The 25,062-nt window shown below is 34.4% G+C and overlaps 1 protein-coding gene across 1 annotated transcript in view; it reads right to left on the bottom strand.

The window, feature by feature from the left end:
* The window catches only part of LEKR1 (leucine, glutamate and lysine rich 1), a 187,259-nt gene that overhangs the window by 86,640 nt on the left and 75,557 nt on the right, over positions 1-25,062 (bottom strand). Inside the window, exons 4-6 of the mRNA XM_027587434.2 lie at positions 22,619-22,738; positions 12,301-12,476; positions 2,867-3,052 (exon numbers count right to left, since the gene is read on the bottom strand). Coding sequence (XP_027443235.1) covers positions 2,867-3,052; positions 12,301-12,476; positions 22,619-22,738 — 482 coding nt within the window. The remainder of the gene's footprint in view (positions 1-2,866; positions 3,053-12,300; positions 12,477-22,618; positions 22,739-25,062) is intronic.

Raw genomic sequence — 25,062 nt, 5'->3', positions numbered from 1 at the left:
GCACAGGGTGAACACGTGCCATCATAAAAACAGAATGCTATGTATATATTCCAGATTATCACAAAAATGTAACAGAATTGCTAAAAGATATAAATATTCAAATTGGCAATTTAAACAATCCCTCCCTCTCCTTTCAAGATTGGATAAATTCCTGGACTGGAGGAGGATTTTAGCCAACTATCAAAGGTCTCTTTATTGGGATTCTTTTTCTCATAATAATTTTAATCATGTTTCTCTGTTTTTTTCCAGTGTCTCTCCACCTGGTGCCAAGACTCCTTCACTGCCATAAGATCAAGCCGACAGATGACCCTTTCTACTCAAGGAGATTTCATATATGTTGTCTACCTTGGATTCAGCTGTCTCTGCCTTTCATAATGCCTACATCCCCAACTGACTAATGTTGACCCCGAGGTAGGGACATCTCTACGCCCCTATTCATCAGGGAAAAGTTACAGAAGATAAAACCTTTCACCCTCAGCAACCTTAAAAATTTAAGTCAAAACTGTTCAGGGGATAAATGATGAGGAGAACAAAGGCAAGAGAAATGCAGCTAAAATAGTCTCCTTACAACTTGCAGGTTGCTGATAAATCCGAGACATGCAGAGTGTGACATTCCTCAAGGAACTCATGGCTGCCTTACTGTTGATGTTTCATTGAAGACTAAAAGCAACTTTATCTTAATAATAGCTAGCCCTCCAAGATCCTGGAGACCTTGCTTTTAACATGCACAAATTCCTTAGAGACTATCCCTAACTCCCACTAACTAAAGGGTATATAACCCGTTAGTCCTCACAATCCCAGTGCAGCTCTTTCTGCCCATGGTCCTGTCCCTGTACTATAATAAAAACACCTTTTTGCACCAAAAAAACCCAAAAACAAAAACAAAAAAACAAATATCAAGAAGCTGAAATAGAGAAAATAGTCCATTTATAGTAGATGCAAAACCATGATAGTCATAAACTTAACAAAAATGACAAAGAAACATATTCAAATAAAACTATGAAATCATTTGAAAACAAATTTAAAGAAATGAAAGGACATATTATATTCTTGAATGAGGACTTTGATAATATTAAAAAGACTTACTATCACTAAAATGTCAATTCTCCAAAATTTACTATATAAATATAATGCAATTCCAGCTAGAATCCCTGTTCGGATTAGAATTAAATGAATTACCTTAATGTTTATGTGGAAGAATAACTGCTTATGAATATGTAGAGAAAAACTTGACTACGTATCTATTTAGAGTCTTTGGATTAGAAGTAAATAAAAGATCTTAAAAAGTTCAAATGAAAGAATAACTCCTCCAAATATGTATTTAAAAAGAACAGTAGAGAGAGACACCAGCTATGAGAATATGCTCTTTCGTCACTATATTCAAATGAATATGTATTAGTGGTATATTAAATAAATTAGGGGAAAAGACAGAACACAGTAATCAATGCTAGCATATATAAAATTTTAACATACGACAGATGATAGTTCTATTCAGTGGAAAGGATGGATTATTTAATATATAATACTGATACAACTGGTTATCCATTTGGAAAGAATAAAACTAGATCCCCACATCTCACACCATATAAAAAATAAATCTTACATGTACTAATGACTTAAATGTAGGAAAACTCAGGAGACTATCTGTATAATTTAAGAATGGGAGGTGCTATTTTAACCAAAAACTAACCCGAAATAGTAAGACAGTAATTTGATCATACCAAAATGAAAAACTTTGATATGGTGAAATTTACCATACAAAGTCAATAGACAAATTATATGTTAGAAAAAAATGAATATAAATTATAATTACTATACTTACAAACTGCTTTTAAAAATTATCAAGGAAAATTCCAATAATGCAATAGAAAATTGGCAAAATCTATAAATAGGCAATCCACAGAAGGGAAAATTAGAATGTCTGATATCTGCTCCAAGTTCATGTAATGAATCCTTATTTTCCATTCCAACACCAGTTTCTTTCCAGATTTCCTAGTCTGTGGTATGTTCCCACTCCCAAGAAAAGAGGTTCAGAGTCCTCTGTGACATCCTTCTCTCCCTGGCTACTCAGTCAGGTGTTTATCTCCCTAGTCTGAGTAGTCTGCTCAATCCTGATTCTGTCTTAGCCTTCCCATTGTGGCCATAAAGAGGACCAAAGAGACATACTAAGACAACCATGAGTCCTGCAATCTGACTAGGTTTGCTTTCACTCCCTGCCATTTACCAGCTATGTGAAAACAGGCATGTTACCTTTCTAGGCTTTTTTCTCTCCTCTGCAAGATGGGATAATTATACCTGTTTTCACGGTCACTGTGGGAATTGACAGAAGTAATTTATATACAGTGCACATTAGGACCTAAAATATGTTAGTTCCTTTTCTACTTCAGTTTCTTACAGTTAGTCTGGGCCTGGGTTACCAGCAAAGATAGTTTCTAAATGGCTACTTGGATCCAACTGCTTGATGTTTGGAACACCTCCAATCACTGCTAATAGCTCAATTTTGCTAAAACACTGCTTGTATTATATCATTCTCCAGATTACCAATTTTCAACAATTCCTACTGCCTCTAGGGAAAAGTACAAATTCCAAAGCCTTAGTGCCAAGACACTTATTCATCTGAGGTAGAAATTTAAAACTTTGCCCAAGGTGCCCAAAACACAATTTTTAATATTTTCATTTGGGAAAATGAAAGAGTATATTCACTTAAGTCTCATCACTCTAAATAGCAGAATGGGAAGGGAAGATAGTAAACATTGATCACAGACACAGTTATTGACATAGTTACTAATTTTGCAACACAAACTAATTAAAGCAAGATTTTATTATGGCTAGTTGCTAACAGCAGCAAAAAATAATTCTCTTTTACCTAGTACTTCTTTTTGCAAGTCATGGCATCTGGTTTGCAAGTTTACTTCCTGTTGTTTGGATGTCTGAATCTGCTGAGACCTCAACATGTCTGCATCTGACAACAATTTCAGATTTTTCATTTCCTCTTCAAGGCATATCTTATTTCTCTGGGACACTGTCAAACTTTTCTTTAGTATCTCTATTTCTGTAAGGAAAATGTAAAGTTTACAAATACACAAAATTGAATCATAAATCATTTCCCCATAGAATGATTATTTCCTTTTAGAAAATTAATAGTTGAAAGTCAAGATGACTTCTCTGTCAGCATAATGACACCTAACAAAAAAAATTTAAATTTAGTAGTTATTCTGAAAAAAGAAATAAGAAAAACGATTATATTGCTAAATGATGTATGAAAACTTTTAGTAGTTTAGCCTTTAAATTGTATTAAATGGCAATCCATCCTGCTTTTCAAATATTCACATAAATGAGTAACACAATATCTGCATAATGTTCTGAGTTTTATTGAAATTAAATTGTTTTCTTGGCAACATGATTTAGAAAAGTAAATTTAAATGTGCTAGCATGAGCTGGTTGGGTGGCATTTCTAGGAGAATAACTAGGGTACATTCTATACAAATTATGAAGAAAGGCAGTAGGGATGGAGAGGAATAAAATGATGCAGTGTCTAAAACTAATAAATTTATGGGCAGAAAGTATTAGTTAATATACCTTAATGATTCTAATAATACTCTGTGGCCTCAAAATGAGACCAGAATTTCATTATAGCAATCACTTGTCATTATTCTATCTACTTAGATTAAGCTTAATAAAAATATGCCTTCATAGCATTATGTAGATTTAAATGTGCTAATTTTATATAATTTTGTGAGAAATGCATGGAGCATATTATCCTTCAGAATAATTATCAAGCTCTCCCTTAATCAGTCTCTTCAGCACTACTGTCTTAAACCAGTATTAAAACATTTAAAGAACCACACAATGATAAAATACTATAAAATTTGTACAACCACAATTAATTTGAATTGATGAGGATATGATCTACATGCAAATCTGGACAGTCTGCTTTTTCAGATAGTTCACTTGGAATCCCCTTCCTTGGTTAGCTTGTCCTGGGCCATGTGATGGGTTTAGCACGTGACTGGGTATCAGAGGAGTTTGGCTTGGTCTTGGAGCCACCATGGCAGAAATAGCAGCCACAGGGGCGAGTGAAAACCAGAATCAGAGATCCATAAAACAGACATGGCAGCAGAGGCAATATGGCTGGCAAGTGGTTACAGGAGAAGTAAAGTGGTAGGCTAGACAGAACACAGAGAAGAGAACATGCCTTAAAGGATGGTGATGGATAGGATTAGGAATGTGGTCCAAGGAGAGAAAAGCAAAATATCTTTCTGTGGGTAAAGAGTATGACGGGAAGAAAACATGACCTTTAAGACAGATCTAGGGCATGAGCACAAGGGGTCTAGCATTTTCTTCACTTTTAATTATTGCTCAAAATGGAAAACCTGGTGGGGCGCCTGGGTGGCTCAGTCAGTTAAGCGTCTACCTTCGGCTCAGGTCATGATCCTGGAGTCCCGGGATCGAGCCCCACATTGGGCTCCCTGCTGAATGGGGAGCCTGCTTCTCCCTCTGCCCCTCACCCGACTCATGCTCTCTCTCCCAAGGAAATAAAATCTTTTTTTAAAAAAAAGGAAAACCTGGAGAAATAAATTGAAAAAGACCAAATAAGTAAGGTTTTCTATATTCCAATGATTACTTTATATGGAAATCTTTTTCCTAGAAATAACTATATGCTTCTAAATACTTATGGATATGTACCCATTTGTACAAGGAAAACTGATCACACACTAGTGCATAAAATTTTTAAAGAAGAGGGTTTTAAAAAATATGGAGGTTGCAGTTTTTCTTCATGCCTAAAAAGTCTTGCGTATTTCTGTATCCATAAAGGTGGCTCCTTGTGCTGAATAAATTGTATCCTATCCTAATCATATCTATGTTTAAGTCAGAATGACACTGCAGAGGAGCCTGCACATGCTGTCACCTATTTTTCATTTGCCAGAATGATACTGCTTAGGTTAGTAGGCTGACTCTGTAAGTGTACACTACTATCTGTCTCTAAAATAACTACTCATGTCAACATGACTTTCTATCTGACATTAAAAGAATAAAAATCTGCAATACAAATTTATTTGTGAAATATATTCTAACACATGGAAAAGTACAGCAAGATTTCCAAACTAACAGGAGCTGTGTTTCTAACATGGAATTAGGAGAGTAAACTCAATGAATTTGGAGAGAATTAACTCACCCTTGGCAAATTACACATCCCTCTTGTTTGGCAATCCTACTGTCAAATATTCAATCCTACATTCATCATTCTACAACTTCGTATCTGTCAGTCATGTGTCCCAATTTGGAGTTCAGAAGTTATGATCTCCACCAGGTTAACCTATTCTGGCCATTGTACCCACCTTGTGTTTCCCCTGTCTCAGCACCCCCACGGAGAAGGTCCTCCTAACCTCATTCATTTGGCCTGCCACTGCCCATATGCTACCACGGCCTAGAAATCTTTTCTGACCCAATCTGGAAGTGACTTAGATCTTCCTAGAACTTGCTCCAATTTACACCATTTTTACTGCACTGATCATATGTATACATATGATCAACTATTAGACTGTAAGTTATTTTAGGCCAGAGATAATATCTTAATTTTTATTCCACCCATAATTATTACCAGTGATGTCCTAGAAATAACAGGAGCTCAATAGATAGTTACCAAATGAGTAAAGTCATTATTGAGCAAAACTTCTAAGTAGTTTCTGATATACTAGTTGAACATCCTGAATATTTTTTTTTGTCTTACCTTACCTTCACTTCATAGGCAAGCATTTTGAGCCCCAGATTATTTAATGTCAGACTAGATAAAGCAATAAACACACACAAGCAATTGTGTGTTTTAATAGGATAAGCAAATAGGCCTATTCTATCCCCAATTTCTTCAATTTTACGAAAAATGTGGACTACATTTCTAAACCTAATTCAGAACTTGAATTTTAAAAGTTCAAGAGCTATTCAATCAAGTTACTTTGAGAATGGAAGCAAACTGATTATACACTTAAAATATCCTACCTTTAGTGTGGTGATTCTACACTAAAAATATTTTTTTCCTGAAATTTCTCTTATTAAAATAGGTGTGCTCTGGTTTAAGAAAACCTAATCTATGACATTTGAACTTAAAAAAGTCTTGATTACATAAAGAGAAAGCCACTCATTAGAGGGGTAAGAAATATTTCACTCATATCTGCTATTCAATAATTAACATACTTTGTCAGCAAGAAAATATTAAGCAATGCCTTTTCTAGGAATATTGTTTCTGTTTTGGACTTTGATTTTAAACCTAAATTTTAATGTGCAAATCTTTTAAAGTATCTCGAATAATGTTGTGCAATGTTTATGTGGTTCATGATATTTATTAATTTGTTAGGGCTGCTGTAACAAAGTACCACAGACTGGGTAGCTTAATCAACAGAGATTGCTTTTTTCACAGTTCTGGAGGCTAAAAAGTCTGAGATCAAGGAATCAGCTGGGTTGGTATCTTCTGAGGGCCACGAAGGATGGATCTCTTCCAGGCCTTTCTTCTTAGCTTGTAAATGGCCATCTTCTTCCTGTGTCTTCAAGACTCTTCCCTCTGTATGTGTCTGTTTCCAAATTTCCTCTTTTTTTTTTTTAGAAACACCAATCATATTAGAGCCCACCTACTTAAATTTATTTCTTTAAGGACCCTAACTCTAAATACAGTTATATTCTGAGGGATTGGGACTTCAATATATGAATTTGGGGGAGTGACAAAATTCAGTAAATAACACTACATTTTAGAATATAAATTGGCATTTAGATTGTGATTACAAATATGCCAAAAATAAATGAGCATGTGTTGGACTAGAAGATAAAGTGGGAAAATGAAAACAATTATGTTAGGATAAAGGAATTAGGATTATGAATTAGGAGGTTATTTTACTTCTTATAAAAATGTTTCATGTTTTTGTATCTTTTCAATTGAAGAACTATGCCATGCACAATCAACTCACCCCATAATGATATATCCATGTAGATCACAAATAAAAGCTGGTATTTAAAAAAAAAAAAGTATTTATCATGTAAAATGCTTGTAATACTGTCAAAGTTTATAGATAATATAGGTTTTTAGATTTAGACTAAGTATTATATAATGTTAGCTAATGTAAGTACAATTATTAGTTTTAATCTGATATAATCAATTTCTGTATCTTGATAAGATTTTTCTGTTCTTCTTAGTCCTGTTAGCTTAGCCACGTGGACTTAAAATTATTTTAGGTTATTATGTTTTTAGGAAACCTCCACAATTTTAGACATTCTAATAGATGTGTATTTCATTTCATTATGTTATAATTTCCATTTCCCTAATTGGCTAATGATGTTAAACAATTTTTCATGTGCTTTTTCCATCTGCATATCCTCTTCGATGAAATTTTTGCTGATATAATTTGCCCATTTCCTAATGAGTCTGTTTATTTAAAATGTAGAGTTTTGAGAGTTTTTCATGTATTCTAGATAAAAGTCCTTTGTGTGGTCCACAAATATTTTCTCCTGATCTGTAACTTGCCTCTTCGTCCTCTTAACAGGGTCTTTCACAGAGCAAAACTTAATTTTGTTGAGGTTCTATTTATCAAGTTTTCCTTTTATGTATCATGCTTTTAGTTCAAGTCTGAGAATATCAGGTCCCAAAGATTTTCTAGTTTTCTAGTTTCCTTTAGATCTATGATCCATTTTGAATTAATTTTTGTATAAGGCACATGGTTTTGGTCAAGCATTCTTTTTTTTTTTTTTGCCTATGGGTAACCAATTACTCTAGTAATTACTCCAGTTACTCCACTGTCTCTGTTATTACTTTCAATCTGTTAAAAAAAAAAAGGGGGGGGGCTAGGCTGTCCTTCCTCCACTGAACTGCTTGCTTACCTCTGTCAAAAATCAGTTTAGCATACTTATGTGGGTCTAAATTTATATATATAAATATATTTAATATATTAAAATATATTAATATATTAATAAATATATTTATATTTATAAATATATTTATCAGATAAAGGGCTAGTATCCAAAATCTATAAAGAACTTATCAAACTCAACACCCAAAGAACAAATAATCCAGTCAAGAAATGGGCAGAAGACATGAACAGACATTTCTCCAACTGGCCAACAGACACATGAAAAAATGCTCAACATCACTTAGCATTAAGGAAATACAAATCAAAACCACAATGAGATACTATCTCACACTGGTCAGAATGGCTAAAATTAACAAGTCAGGAAACAACAGATGTTGGCAGTGATGCGGAGAAAGGGGAACCATCCTACACTGTTGGTGGGAATGCAAGCTGGTGCAGCCACTCTGGAAAACAGTATGGAGGTTCCTCAAAAAGTTGAAAATAGAGCTACCCTAGGACCCAGCAATTACACTACTGGGTATTTACCCCAAAGATACAAATGTAGTGATCCAAAGGGGCACGTGCACCCCAATGTTTATAGCAGCAATGTCCACAATAGCCAAACTATGGACAGAGCTGAGATGTCCATTGACAGATGAATGGATAAAAAAGATGTGGGGTGTGTGTGTGTGTGTGCGTATATGTATACACACACACACACACACACACACACACACACATATACATACAATAGAATACTATTCAGCCATCAAAAAAATGACATCTTGCCATTTGCAATGACGTGAATAGACCTAGAGCGTATTATAAGTGAGATAAGTCAATCAGAGAAAGATAATCATATGAATCTCACTGATATGTGTAATCTAAGAAACAAAACAGAGGATCATAAGGGAAGTGAGGAAAAAATAAAACAAGATGAAACCAGAGAGGGAGACAAACCATAAGAGACTCTTAAATCATAGGAAACAACCTGAGGATTGCGGGCAGGGACGGGGATGGGGGGATGGGGTAACTGGGTGATGGACATTAAAGAGGGCATATGATGTAATGAGCACTGGGTATTATATAAGACTGGTGAATCACTGACCTTTACCTCTGAAACCAATAATATATGTTAATTAATTGAATTTAAATTTAAAAATATATAAAAAAAGAAAAAATAAATAAATGGAATACCATACCATAAAAATCAGTTCAGCCTATGCATGTGGGTCTAAATTTATATATAGAAATATATTTTATATTAGTTTTATATTAATAAATATATTTAAACTATAAGAACATTAATTTTCTTCCCTTATTTAAGGCTACAAGCCTGCCACAAGGAATACTTCTTTAGGATAAATGTGTGGACATACGTTTTTACTTGCAGGAGGGCATCAATACCAAAGAGAAAAATTTCAAGGATCATTGGATATGTGTATATTTAGTTTTATAAAAAATACCTGTCAGATCTTTTTTCAAAGTGGCTATAACATTTTATACTCTCACTTATTTGCATAAGAGTTCCAGCTGCTGTCCTTCCTCACCAACATCTACTGTTTTAAATCTTTTTCATTTTAACCAATTTGGTGGGTATATACTATTGACATCTGCATTTCCCTTTTGACCAATAACGGTGAGCACTTTTTCATGTCCTTATTGGTCATTTGTATGTGTTTCCTTGTAAAGTGTCTGCTTTTGGCCATTTTTGATTGGATTTTTTGGCCATTTTTGATTGGATTTTTTGTCCTTTTGTTACTGACTTGTCAGTGTTCTTTATGTAGGCTGGACAGCTGTTCTTTGTCACATGTTTTTTTTTTTTAGGTATCTTTTCTGTGTGTGGCTTACCTATTCATTTTCTTAACAGCATCTTTTGATGAATAGAAGTTTTTAATTTTGATAAAGTCTAACACATCAATTTTTGGTATTTTTCTTACTTCTATGCTCTATCTAATAAACCTTCATTTACTACCAATTCATGAAGACATTTTGCTCTATTTCTTCTTCGATAGTTTTAGCTTTTATATTTAGTTTTACAATTTATCTTGAATTAATTTCATGTACAATGTAATGAAGGAGTTGAGGTATATTTTCCCATATGGGTATTTAGTTGTTCTATTACAATTTGTAGAATTTCTTAGAGAAATGAAAATACTTTGTATGATACTATAGAATAGTATACAGTATAGATACTGTAGAATTTCTTTCTCCCATTGGATTGTTTTGGCACATTTGTCAAAAGTGAAATAATCATACAAATAGGATCATTTACCTGGCTATTTTGTTCCAGTGATCCACTGATGATCCATATGCCATTATGCATATAAATCTTAGAGACAGGTGACATTAATTCTCCACTGTTTGGACACTTTTAAAAGAGTCACTTTTTAGTTTATTATCTTTTTAGCTTTGTCTTTTTGTATTTATTTTTTAGTGGTTGCTTTATGAGTTATATATCCTTTTTAGTCTACATATATATATTGCATTATATCACATAAAATACAAAAAGAGTGCAACCATTTGGGTCTATTTACTCCTTCTCTCCATCCTTTATGTTCTAGCTGTCATAAGTTAAATCAACATACTTTATAAAACCCACATATAATAATTCCTACTTTAAATAAGAATATACAATTTTTTTAAATTCAAAGGAAAGAAGTCTTTTTTACTTACCCATATTTATCACTTATGGTATATTTTAATCCATCCTAAGGGCCCTGGGGTTCTGTTCATTTTTTTTCAATGTTTATCTCTGTTCTTCAAAATGAATAATTTCTACTGATCTCTCTTAAATTCACCAGTTCTTTTTTCTATAATCACAATATGCTATAGAAGTCTATCCAGTAAATTTTTATTTCAGATATTGTATTTTTCCATTCTTGAATATCCAACTTTTAATAGTTTTCTGAGATATTCTATCTTTTCACTCATTACTAGCTTATTTTCCTTTATGTCATTAAACATAGTTAACAGCTAATTTGAAATCCTGGTTAGTTACTTCTATCACCTGGATCAACTCAGGGTTGGTCTCTGCTGACTAATCTCTTGAGTATGGGCCATGTTTTCCTGTTTCTTCCCATACCAAGAAATTTTGGGTTGTATCCTGAACATTGGGGATGTTATGTTATGGAGACCCTGAATTGTTATGTTCCTCTAAAGGGTAGTGATTTTGACATTGTTTTATTTTAACAAGCAGTTAACTTGGCTGAACTCAAACTGTAAAATATGTCTCCCCTTGGGTAAGCAGCAGCGAAAATATCAATTATTTTGGCCTTTGATGGGTTATTTCAAGTCTTCCCTGTGCACATGTATTTCAGGAATAGGCCAAAGATTTGGAAAGAGCTTACATGCAAACTCTGAGCTCTTCCTCTCTGATCATCTCTTTTCTGGAATATTCTTTCTCAGAGGCTGCCTTAATCTATGTCCTCCAATCTTCAAGCCAAAAGACTATAGATTTATATCAGAGTTTTAGCTTCCCTGCATGGAACACACTGTACCCTGCCCTCAATCTAATAGCCTTAAACAAACAAACAAAAATAAAAACCAAACCCCAGGGAATTCACCCAGTTCCATTCTCTTCTTTTAACTAAAAAAAATTCATAGCCTTTTAAAAAAATATGTCAGTTTTAGGTTCATAGTAAAATTAAGCAGAAAGTACAGAGAATTTCCATATAAATTCTGTCTTCACACATGCATAGCCTCAAAATCCTGCACCAGAGTGGGACATTTCTTATAATCAGTGAACCTACACATCATATTCACCCTCAAATCCTTAGTTTATATTAGGATTCACTCTCGATGTTTATATTCTATGGGTTTTGACAAATGTATAAAGACATGTATCCACCATTGTAGTATCATACAAAGTATTTTCATTGCTCTAAGAATCTTCCATGCTCAACCTATTCTTCCCCTCCCACCCTGGCAAAAACAGATTTCTTTACTATATCTATAGTTTTACCCTTTCCAGAATGTCATTTAGTTAGAATCATATAGTATGTAGCCTTTTCACTCCAGGTTGGCATCTTTCACTTAGTAATATGCATTCTTTCAATATTTGACATTCCCTCTGTTATGTGCTTGGTTTTGGTCACTCTCCAGTGTTTTTAAGTAGTTATTCTGTCCAGAATTTATCAGTTATCTGAGGGAAGGCTGATCCGACATAAAATACTAAATCATGAACAGAAGAAAAAGTTTTAAAATACAAATTGGCACATTTAACAGTAATAAACAGACTTCTGGTCACAGCTCAAGATAGATGTATCATGGTTTATTTTAGATCGGCCTATAATTATTGAATTTTAGGGCTCAAAGAAGTCATAATGGCCAGCCAGTTTACCAACCAACAACAAATTTAAAAGTTGATCATAAGTCCCATCAGATAAAATGAAGGATTATTTCATTACTTATGATGTACAATATAGCAAAAAAAAAGATGATTACATTCTAAATATATACAACAAACCTGTCAAGGCTGTTTCACTTATGGATTTAATTTGTAGAAAAACTTCTCCTTTCAGTGAAGTCCAGTTTTGAAAATTATCATATACTTCATTTTTAATACTGGTTAGCTCCCTTTTAGTAAAAGTAAGTAATGAAAGAGTCTTATTCCAGAAATATTTGTACTCCACCAATCTTTGACTGTAAAATAGTTTAAAAAATTAGAAATTTTTAAAATAGCAAGCATAACAAATATTTCTTTGAAAAAATGGTTTTCTTTGAAAAATGGTTTGAGAATGACCATATAATCTACTGTCTAAATGGAGACAATTTTGAATGTAAAAGGAGGTGCTATTTGTATTTTGCTGAGATGACAGATATAAACTGGAACCATCCCAGGAAAACAGGTATATGGTCACCCCAACTCATTTCCATTATTTTAACTATAAAGAAAGACAGCTAACTTTTTCATACACATTAATTCAATTAATGTTTTAAATTCATTCAACAGTAAATACTTAGTGAAGAAAATTAGGTCAAAGTGACTTAATCACAGAGCCAAAATGAGAATCTCAGATTCTTAGACAGTATTCTTGCTACATACCATGGTTCTCCAGGTATGTATAAAACCTAGGATAATAAAGAATACCTTTTAAAGTGATTGATCTAGTGCTTTTGCTTCGTGAAATGTCACAGTTCAAAAGTAATCACAGATTTTCTGCAATCTCAGTGATTTTATTACTTCAGATGTTCTGGCTATAATTTACCTAATAATCAAAAAAGATTCAGGCATAGATCTGGGAGTTATTAGCAAAAAAATGATGACTGAAGCCATGGAATTGTAATTATTTGGTTAATAATTATCTTCCTGAATGGACTAAATCTATAATGCAGAGACTACATCTGTCTTATCCATCACAGTTTCCCAAGCACCTAGCACAGTACCTACCACATAATATATGCTCAACAAATACTGATGAATGAATGAGTAAAAATAATAGATCACCCAGCTGGAGGGATGAAGAAGTAAGAAGTGCTGAGGATAAGACACTGGATAACACTAATGTTTTATGGGACTAAAACAGAAAAGAATCTCTCAAAAAAAAACGAGGGAGTAAAAGAGAAGAAAAACCAAAAGAATTAATATCTGAAATCCAAGAAATAAGAGAATTTAAACAAAAAAGTAGTGGTCAGTGTTTAAGCCTTCAGATAAAGGCTGAACAGAGTGCACTGTATCTGGAATTAAGGAGGCCTCTGGTGATCTCAGAGAGAGGCATTAGGTAGGAAAGAACAGAGAAACAAAGCAGAAGTGACAAAACAGGTGATACCAGCAATCAAGAACCTTGACTTAAGTGGCAAGAAGAGAAAGAGGAAAATACAGAGTAGAATGGTTTGTTAAGACAGGAGACACCTGAGTGTGCACACAGCTAAGTAACAATACAAGTACAGTCAGAGGCTAAATAAAAACACAGAAAAAAGATGTAGTCAATTTCTTGTGCAAAGTCCTAGAAAGGACAGAGGTAGGGCAGAGGCTGAAAGATTAGCCTTTGTCAGGAAAATGGGTGGCGTCATTCTACTGGTAACTAAGGTCCACCTGAGTGATGAGAAGCCACAGGAGATGCCTCTATCAGCCTGCAGAGCTGGGAGCTAAGAGAGATGCTAATTTCAAAAAACAGAGGAGGAGTCAAAATAGATCACTTAATCAAGGGGGCCAAAAGTGAGAATGGGAAGTCTGAATGTAGAACCAGAAACTGGTAAGACAGGGAGACAAGAGCTATGAACTAAGTCAAGGTCAAGGGGCTAATGGTTTGGTGTAAGGCAGCTCCTGAGAGTAAGCCATGTGCATGGGAGTCAGGGCTTACAAGAATATTTAACAGAAAAAAAGACTGGGTGTGGATTCAAGGGCTTCTGTAGGGAGAAAATTCAAGCTTGTTAGCCAAGAGCAGATCCATATTCTATGGAGTCTAAATCTTATATGATTAGTGGTGAGTGGGAGGAGAGCTTCCTTGAAAAAAAGAATATAAGAATGATATCTACATGAGGCACCTAGGTGGTTAAGTGACTGACTCTTGATTTAGGCTCAGGTCATGATCTCAGGGTTGTGAGATTGAGCCCCACCTCTGGCCCCGTGCTAGGTGTGGAACCTACTTAAGATTCTCTCTCCCTCTCCCTCTGCACCCCCACTCTCTCTCAACCATTCTCTAAAAAAAAAAAAAAAAAAAGGTGACTACAAAATTAGGTTAAAAGTGTGTAATTATCCATAGAATGAGAAAAATCATTACAAATAAAAATGTTAAAGTTGATGAATTCCACCAATATCACAAAATACAGGAAAATAATATAACTTCCTAATAAGTAACAGCTCTACAATACCTTTTATTTTTTGAAGATTTTATTTATTTATTTATTTTTAGAGAGCAAGCATGTGCACCATGCGTCAGTGGTGGAAAGGGGTGGAGGGAGAGGGAAAGAATCTAGAGCAGACTCCGTGCTGTGTACAGAACCCAACTTGGGGCTTGATATCACAACTCTGAGATTATGACCTGAGCCGAAACCAAGAGTCAGAGGCTTAACCAACTGAGCCACCCAGGCACCCTCTTTGCAATTTTTGTCTACATGTCCTACAACCACTTGTCCATATGAGAACCATTTTATATAACTTTATGTGGAGAAAATATAAAAATTATATAGCCTTTCATCTAGTATGGCCATTAGTTTTTTATTATTGGTAGTTTTGAAAGATTCAGCTTTATGGTTCATTATTGATAACACTGTAAATATACATTGTCCAATTTGGAAAAAACTTATCAAATTTTTTTTATATGATTATAAGATTAGGAACATTTCAAGTGTTTTCAGAAAATGACTAGGCTTAAATTGTCTTTGAAATGAGGAAGTTCATAAGCCAATTTATCTTAGATGTCCTTGAAGTGGTATGATTTTTATCTTGTATTCAGTGATAGTAGCTTTTGTAAATCGGCAAGACGCTTAAATCTTTCTTCAATGTGTTTGAATAATTAACTCCACTTCATTGAATGGATTATGAAATAATCCAAGAGCTTTTGTTTAAAATATCTTTTTCTTAATGAATTCACCTGTAATATAATCTGAAAAAAAGTTACAATTTTTATGTGAGAATAATTTCTATGTTTAACTTGATCTTTCTTGTTTTTATTCCATTAATTTTTTAAAATTCACACACATACAAATTTTTAGTCGGTGATGTTTTGCTTTTTTTTTTTTAAAGATTTTATTTATTTATTTGTCAGAGAGAGAGAGGGAGAACAAGCAGGAGGGGAGAGGCAGGCAGAGGGAGAAGCAGGCTCCCTGCCAAGCAAGGAGCCTGATGCGGGACTAGATCCCAGGACCCTGGGATCATGACCTGAACCAAAGGCAGATGCTTGACCAACTGAGCCACCCAGATGCCCCAATGTCTTGACTGTATTATTGAAGCATTCTAAAATGTTTTTCCAAATGGCAGCTTTAATAGTGTATTTTCAACTCAATTTTCCCTTACTCAGACTCCCAAAATATTTGTGACTACCCAATGGCACACCAACATCAGAAGTTTAAGAAAGGGGAAATCAGAGTGGAAAAAGAATTTTAACCAATTACAATTAGGCCACCTTACTATTGGTAGGGGCCCTCTGAGAACCTTAGAAGTGGCTCCTGAGTGAAGGGATCTGAAATTTAAGCATCATTTCATTCACAGTAAATGATGTCTGTGTTTATAACATTAACTCCCTTTGTGAAATAAAAGGAAGACACATAGCTGCTGAGAGCTGAGTAGTCTAAGCAGAATAGTGAGGATTTAGAATGGTATTGTAAGAACTGAAGGCCTGGTGTTTAATAGTCGGTAAGTATGAAGACTGACAGTTGTAAGGGTAATGACAACTAAATGAGCAGGGGTAAAAGGAGTTGGAATATTGGTAAACTCCTCTAGACAGAAACATCCTCCATGTAGAAAATCCTAAAGAACATACACACACACACACACACACACAGCCCAAATACTAGAACAAATAAACAGGTTCATCAATGTCACAGGTTATAGGATATATGATCCACATGCAAAAGTCAGTTTTACGTCTGTATACTAACGGTGGTCAATTGCAAAAATAAAATTAAGAAAACGATCCCATTCATAATAACACCAAGAATAAAATACCTAAAAATAAGTTCTAAAAGGAGTGCAAAGACTTATAAAGGCATAACTTGGAGACATTGCAGGTTTGGTTCCAGACCACCACAATAAAGCAAACTTCACAATAAAGTGAGTCAAATGAATTGTTTGGTTTCCCAGTGCATATAAAAGTTATGTTTACACTATACTGTAGTCTATTAAGTGCGCAAAAGTATCATGTCTTAAAAAACAATGTATACATCTTAATTAAAAATACTTTATTGCTAAAAAAAATGCTACTGTATGCGTTTTCAGTGAGTCACAATCTTTTTTGCTGGTGGAGGGTGTTGCCTCAATGTTGATGGCCTGCTAAAACTGATCAGGGTGATGGTTGCTGAAGGTTGGGATGACTGCGAAAGTATCTTTTTTTTTTTTTTGATGGTACAAAAAAGGTGACTTTTGTTTTCTTTTTTGAAAAAGGTGATTTTATTAAAGCATGGGGACAGGACCTGTGGGCAAAAAGAGCTGCTGCCCTGGGGTTTTGAGGATGACTGATTATACATTTGGGAGTTAGGGGAGATAAGGAAAAAAGGAGGTTTTCAAAAGGACTTTAATATGCTATAAGAGGACTTAAAATAAGATAGCAATGAAGTATGCCATGCCAATTGACTCTTCTTTTCACAAATTATTTCTCTGTAGCATGCAATGCTGTTTGAAAGCATTTTACCCACAGAACTTCTTTCAAAATTTGAGTCAATGCCCTCAAATCCTGCCCACCACTTTATCAACTAAGTTTATGTAATGTTCTAAATCTTTTTTATCATCTCAACAATCTTCCTAGCATCTTCACCAAGAGTAGATTCTATCCCAAGAAGCCAGTTTCTTTGCTCATCCATACGAAGCAACTCCTCATCTGTTAAAGTTATATCATGAAATTATAGCAATTCAGTCTTATCTTTAGGTTCCACTTCTAACTTTAGTTCTCTTGCTTTTTCCACCACACCAGTTACTTCCTTCACTGAAGTCCTGAACTCCTCAAAGTCATCCATGAAGGTTGGAATCAACTTCTTGTAAACTCCTGTTCATGTTTATATTTTGACCTCTTCCCATGAATCACAAATGTTCTTAATGGCATCTAGGATGTTAAATCTTTCCCAGAAAGTTTTCAGTTTACTTTGCCCAAATCCATCAAAGCAATCACAATCTATGGCAGCTAGAGCCTTACAAAATGTATTTCTTAAGTAGTAAGACTTAAAAGTCAAAATTACTCTTTGATCCGTGGGCTGCAGAATGGATGGCATGAAAACATTAATCTAATTGTACATGTCCATTAGAGCTCTTGGATGACCAGGTGCCTTGTCAATGAGCAGTCATATTTTGAAAGGAATATTTTTTTCTGAACAGTAAGCATCAACAATAGGCTTAAAATATTTAGTAAACCAGATGGTATACATATTTGCTATCATCCAGGCTTTGTTGTTCTATTTCTAGAGTATAGGCAGAGTAGATTTAGCATAATTCTTAAGGGCTCTTGAATTTTCAAATTTATAAATGAGCATTGGCTTCAACTTAAAGTCACCAGCTGCATTAGCCCCTAACAAGAGAGTCAGCCTTTTTTTGAAATTTAAAAACAGGCATTGACTTCTCCTCTCTAGTTAAGAAAGTCCTAGGTGACATCTTTTCCCAACAGAAGTTGTTTTGTCTATATTGCAAATCTCTTGTGTAGTGTAGCCACCTTCATTACTTTTCATAGCTAGATCTTCTGCAAACTTGCTGTATAGCTTCTACATCAGCACTTGCTCCTTCATCTTGCATTTTTATGTTATAGAGATGGCTTCTTTTCTTCAACGTCATGAACCAACCACCACTAGCTTCAAACTTTTCTTAAACAACTTCCTTACCTTTCTCAGCCTTCATAGATAGAATTGAAGAGTTGGGGCCTTGCTCTGGATTGGGCTTTGGCTTAAGAGACTGTTGGGGCTGGTTTGATATTCTATCCAGACCACTAAAACTTTCTCCATATCAGCAATAAGGCTGTTTTGCTTCCTTATCACTCATGTGTTCACTGGAGTAACACTTTTAATTTACTTCAAGAGCTTTTTTTTTTTTTTTTTTTGCATCCACAAACTTGGATAACTGTTTGGCACAAGAGGCCTAGCTTTTGGCATATCTTGGCTTTTTGTTTGTTTACTGACTTCAAGTTTTTATTTAAATTCTAATTAGTTAACATATATGGTAAAATTGGTTTCAGATGTAGGATTTAGTGATTCATCACTTACATATAACACCCAGTGCTCATCACAGCTAGTGCCCTCCTTAATGCCCATCACCCATCTAGCCCATCCCCCACCCACCTCCCTCCATCAACCCTCAGTTTGTTCTCTAGAGTTAAGAGTCTCTTATGGTTTGTTCCCCCCTTCTTTTTTTCCCTTCCCCTATGTTCATCTGTTTTGTTTCTTAAATTCTACATATGATTGAAACCACATGGTATGTCTTTCTGTGACTGACTTATTTCGCTTAGCATAATACACTCTAGCTCCATCCACATCATTGCAAATGGCAAGATTTCATTCTTTTTGATAGCTGAGTAATATTCCATTACACACACATATCCACTGATGAATGAAAAAAGAAGATGTGCTAGATTAAAAAAAGACATGAAATAACAAGTGTTGGCAAGGATGTGGAGAAAAAGGAACCCTCATGCACGATTGGTGGGAATGCAAACTGATACAGCCACTGTAGAGAACAGTATGGAGGCTTCTCAAAAAACTAAAAATAGAAACATCTTATGATCCAATATTTCCACTATTGGATATTTACCTAAAGAAAAAGAAAATTATAAATGAGCATTAATATATGCTAATTCAAAAGGTATATGTACCCCTATGTTTACTGCAGCATTATTTACAATAGCCAAGATATGGAAGCAATCTAAATGTCTACTGACAGATGAATGAATAAGGAAGATATGGTATCTCTAAACAATGGAATATTATGCAGCCATAAAAAGGATGAGATCATGCCATTTGCAACAACATAGATGGAGCTGGAGGGTATTATGCTAAGTAAAGTACATCAGACTAAGAAAGACAAATACCATATGATTTCACTTGCATGTGGAATCCAAAAAAAGAATGAATAAACAAACAAAAAGTAGAATCAGACCACACTGTCTGATTCCATATATCCAAAATGTCCAGAAAAATGCAAATCTATAGAAACAAAGAAGATTAGTGATTATTAGGACAGGTGGTAAGAACAGAGACTGAGTGCAAATTGCATGAGAATCTTAGGAGTGACTCAAATGTTCTAATATTGGATGTGGTAAAGGTTGCCCAACTTAGTAGGTCTTACAATGTAAAAATCATTACATTGTGCTCTTAACATGAATGAATTTTGTAGTAATTGTATACCAACAAACCTGTATAAAATAAGATGTGATATGATAAACTATGAGATTGAGAATACAAAACAAAATAAAGCCAGATGACAGAGTCTAGATTGACAAATTAAAAAAGTAAGGGGGCATTTGGGTGGCTCAGTCACTAAAGCATCCAACTCTTGATTTTGGCTCAGGTCATGATCTCAGGGTTGTGAGATCGAGCCCTGCACTGGGGTCCACACTGGGTGTGGAACCTGCTTAAGATTCTCTCTCTCCCTCTCCCTCTCTCCCCCTTCCATCTCTAAAAGAAAAAAGGTAAGTACTTTATATTTCAAACAATTTATGAAAGATTCACAATAGGAATCCTCTAAAAGTAAACACTGCCTAAAATATTTCAAATACAGATTGCTTTGGAGCACTGGATTTATATACAGATTTACAGAAAGTGAAGTATACTTATATTCCATACTATTTTTTAGTGTCCATTTTACAGGCCTTCTAAACTTAATTCCCATTCTCAAAGGCATTTTATTCTGAATAGCAGATGTGCTGAGCCAATTGAGGCAGACCACACACACTCCTGATCACCTCCTTGGCAAGAGACAGGTTGGAAATGATGTCAGGAAAAACAAAGCATGATGAACATTTTTCTGGAGGCTAGGTGATTAAGCCCAGTTGCAATTAAGTAAATGACAGAATAATTTTAAAAGAGCAATGTGACTCAAAGACATAGTTCATTGATCTATTAAAAGTTCCTTTTGGGACACCTGGGGGGCTCAGTGGGTTAAGTGCCTGCCTTCGGCTCAAGTCATGATCCCAGGGTCCTGGGATGGAGTCCTGCATCAGGCTCCTTGCTCGACAGGGAGCCTGCTTCTCCCTCTGCCTGCCACTCCCCCTGCTTGTGTTCTCTCTCTCTCTCTCTGATGAATAAATAAATAAAATCTTAAAAGAAAAAAAAAGGGAAAGTTCCTTTTGGGCTCCACAAATAAAATGATTATATCTGAGCACCTAAAGTTCATGCTTCTTTTGTTTGCCACATTTAGAGAGATGATAAGCTCCTTTTCTTCTGTATTCTAGTAGAAATTTTTAGGATAAATTACTATAAAATCAGCTTTTAGTAATGCAACAAAATCACTGACCCTATAAATTTTGCTTTTATTTTCACCAGACTGCCTGTTCCTATGCAATGTAACTACTAGTGAGGAATAAAACCAGTAATCATTTCTATTTGTAGATTATAAACTTTTATTTGTACTAAGTGTTTAGTTAGATGGTTACTTCGAAACTTGCTTTTTAGTAAATGCTATGCTTTTATATGTCAGACCCCAGACTCCCAATTTATAATCTTTTAGCTAAAAATAAACAAAAGTCACATATCTATTGAAATTTTTTTTAAAATAAGCAGTTAAAGGTATAACTCAAAATGATAAAACCAGAACACCATAAAAGTAACAATATGCCTCAGTTTTTTTCAAGAATTTAAAATGCTACAAATCACATGTAAAATGTGAACATTTTATCAGTCTTAATATTTTAAAGCAGCATTAATTATTTAATCTAGTCCTGGTCTAACCTTTAAAATTCAGTCAATCCTACCACCCACAATGGCATTAATGGATAAAATAAATGGGACTTTCTTAGCAGACCTGAGCCAGAACTATTGGAAGAGCCAACTGGTCAGCCTGACTAAAGTGAAGAACTGGAGTCACCTGCTGGTTCAATACCAGATTTCTAGGACAAGGCAGAAAAGATTTCTGATGACAAAAATGATCATCTGTTTTATGAGTAGACTCATTGATTCAAAAATTATTTATTGAGCATCATTATGTACAAGGCATTTATGAGAGGTAGTTGACCAGCAGATGATCACCAGACAGTATATTAAAAAATTATTAGCCCAGGTAATTTTTTTAATGGAACAATGTCTCTGGCAACAACTAGTAGACTGAAAAAGAAAAGAAAGGAACCTAACATTCAAAATATTCATTCAACATATTTTTTTAGTAACCCAGAACCTGTGTCTATTTATAATGTTCATTTAACTAACTTATTTCCCTTTTCTAAAGATAAGTTACTCAATTTTGAAAAGAATCACTGTTTCTGATATTCTCAATATATTCAATTCCAATTTTATAAAAGAAAATGAACTTCCTAATTTATTTAGAACATTGGGTTTTACCTGTAGGTATTATAAGCCCTCCAAAGATTATATAAAAGCAGGATTAACACCATTTATGTTGGAGATTTTGAAATTTAGGAGGTCTATTACTATCATTTAGAAAGTTACCCTATTCTAGGGGTGCCTGGGTGGCTCAGTTGGTTAAGCATCCAACACTTGGTTTTGGTTCAGGTCATGATCTCTGGATCCTGAAATGAGCCCCTAGCTGGGCTCCACACTCAGCAGGGAGTCTGCTTGAAGATTCTCTCCCTTTGCTCCTCCCCTACTCACGCCCACATGCACATTCTTTCTTTCTCTCTCAAATAAATACATATTTTTTTTAAAGTTATTCTATTCTATTACTTTTTGTATCACGGACTATCAGGCAGGGAATTGAATATACCAAGAAATACTGGTCAAGAGAAAAATGAATTAGTTACTGTGCTTTCATTCTAAATGTTACTGCACAATAAAAGCAAGGTGTTTGCCTGATTTAAATATATTGCTAAAACTATTCAGTTGAGCTAATGGTCAAAAAAACCCCAAGAGAAGTTGTTTCCTTTTTTTCCAACCACACCAAATATAGAAACTATATTACTAAAATCTGTTTGAATGTTTATAAAGTTAATGCACTTTTTCAATCCTTATCATTTTCAATTCTCTAAAGACAATCTTACCTGAATACTTGTGATTGTCTCTGCTTAATTTTTAATTCATGTTGCAAATGATTCAATTCTTTCTGTACTCTCTGAAATTCATATTGTTGACTTTTTAACTGCATGCTTACATCTTGAATTCTAAAAATATAAACAAACAACATCCATTACAAATATTCCTTCCTGAGAATTTTATTAAAATTTAAATACACTCTTAATAAAAATAAATGTTAAAAAAACTATGCATCTTTATATATGCTAAATGAATGTACAGAAAAAGTATGGAGAAACACATATCAAACACCATTATCCCTGGGGAGGAAAGTGGAACTGATGGGCAGGGGAAAGGCAAAGAACATCGAAGGGAGGCGTAACTTTTACTCTGTATCTTTTGTATTGTTCAAATTTTTCAATGAACATGCATTTTCACTTGAATTACTAATTAAAATGTAACTACACAAATATCAATTTAATTTTTATTAAAAGTAATACATCTATACAATTTCAAATGTCAAATATTACTAAAAGAGCTAAAGAAAGAACAGTAATCATTGCCTTTACCTCAATTCCCACGTCCCAAAACAACTTTCAACATTTTTTCTGATTCCTCTAGTATTTCCTTCTATATAACTAAATAACATGCTTATATTGTTATTCCTTAATATTTCAGTGTTCCTTAATATTTAGATATTACTTAGTAAATTACAAATCAGTTGAGATCTGATTCTGCTAGATATAACTGAGACCTAAATATGATAGCTTAAATATACAAGAGTATATTATATTGCATAAGACAAATGTATTGTTAGCCAATCCGATGCTGATAATAGCCTTATAGAGTCATCAGAGTCCCAGGATCCTTACAACTTTCTGGTCTACCACCTTTGGTGTGTGTTCTTTATTTTCATTGACCATGATAGTGGCAGAAACCCCAACAACTCCTTTCCCATTCCAGACCAGCAGCAAGAGGAGAATAATGGCTCACTCTGTTTTAAAGAGACTTCTTGGAAGTACCACCGATTACTTCTGCTGAACTTAGACATTAGACACATGGCCATACCTATTTCAAGTAAAGCAGATATATCCACAGTTCTATTACTAAGGAAGAAAGAACAATGATGTTAGGGTAGGTAGCTAGCAGCTTATATCACAATCCTAATAAGAACTGACCCTCCTACACATACCTATACTCATACACAAATACAAACACACGTCTTTCTCATCTCACCCACCCAGTTTAAATAAACCTTTCAATTTAGTATTTACATTATTCTTAACTAGTGAGCCACATGTTATGATATGATCACATTTCTTTTCTTGTACAACTTTTTGTTGTCCCTGGATTAAAAAAACATCTCCTTTTCTTCTTAGTTTTCTGTGTGCCTATCACTGATACATCTTCCAAATCTGACAGAGGTGTAATTCTTCTTTCTCAACACCTTCAGACACAGCAGAAAACTCTTCAATATCATATCTTTTCTAGGAAATATCCTTCCCAGAGCTCTCTATTCCCCTGCTCCAGTGTGGGTATTCTCTCAATTGACTATACAACTGTCATCCTGGGACTTTCCTTTCTTGTCATTTCAGGAACTGTCCTCAGCTCTCTTTCATGTCAAATCCTCTGTATCTTGGCTCTAAAGTCTTCCTCCTCTATGGTGTACTCCTTTTGGTGGAATAAATCCTCCAGGAGCATTTTGTGCATGAGAGGTAAATTTGAGAATGTGAATATCTGAAAATGTCTTTACTATATATCAGACTGGACAGTTTAGCTGAATATAGATCCATCCATGAGAAAAATATTCTTCATGTGCAAATTAGGGTACCGTCCTCTGTTACCTAAATTCTGGTGCTGTTTTGCAAAGTCCGATGCCATTCTAATTCCTACTTCTTTGTATGATATGTGGTAGCTTCTCCCCACTCTGCCCCTGCCCTGGTTCAGAAGCTTTAACATTTTTCTCTCTTCACTTAGTATTCTTAAATTTCATCACAATATATTATCGTGTCAGTCTTTTGTCATTCTCTGTGCTGGGCACTTCATGAGTATTTGTTTTGGAAACTGATGTTTAGTTCCAGGAACTTTACCCTAAGGAGAATGATTCCTTCCCTACCATTTTCTGTTTCCTTTCTGGAACATCCTTCTATTTGGATGTGGAACCATCTGGAGACATCTAATTTTCTTAAATTTTTTTGCCATCTTACTACTTTGGAAATTTTGTTTTAATTTCATTACCTTCCATTCTGCCTCTAAAATTTTTAATTTCTGCTATCATATTTTAATTTTCAGGAATTCTTTCTTATTCTTCAAAAGGTCCCTTTTTTATTACCCCTTGTTCTTATTTCATGGATACAATTTCTTCTCTTATTCTTTTGATGATAATTTTGGTATCAATTACCCTGTGTTTTAAAGTTTTCTTCAGCTTATTGCATTGCTTCTGTTTCCTCTATGTTTTTAAATTTTTTCTTTG

This window comes from Zalophus californianus, chromosome 1 (assembly GCF_009762305.2).
Source record: "Zalophus californianus isolate mZalCal1 chromosome 1, mZalCal1.pri.v2, whole genome shotgun sequence".
NCBI classification, from domain to species: Eukaryota; Metazoa; Chordata; class Mammalia; order Carnivora; family Otariidae; genus Zalophus; species Zalophus californianus.
Note: the sequence above shows the minus strand (reverse complement) of the source record. Positions and strands in the feature narration are given on the sequence as shown.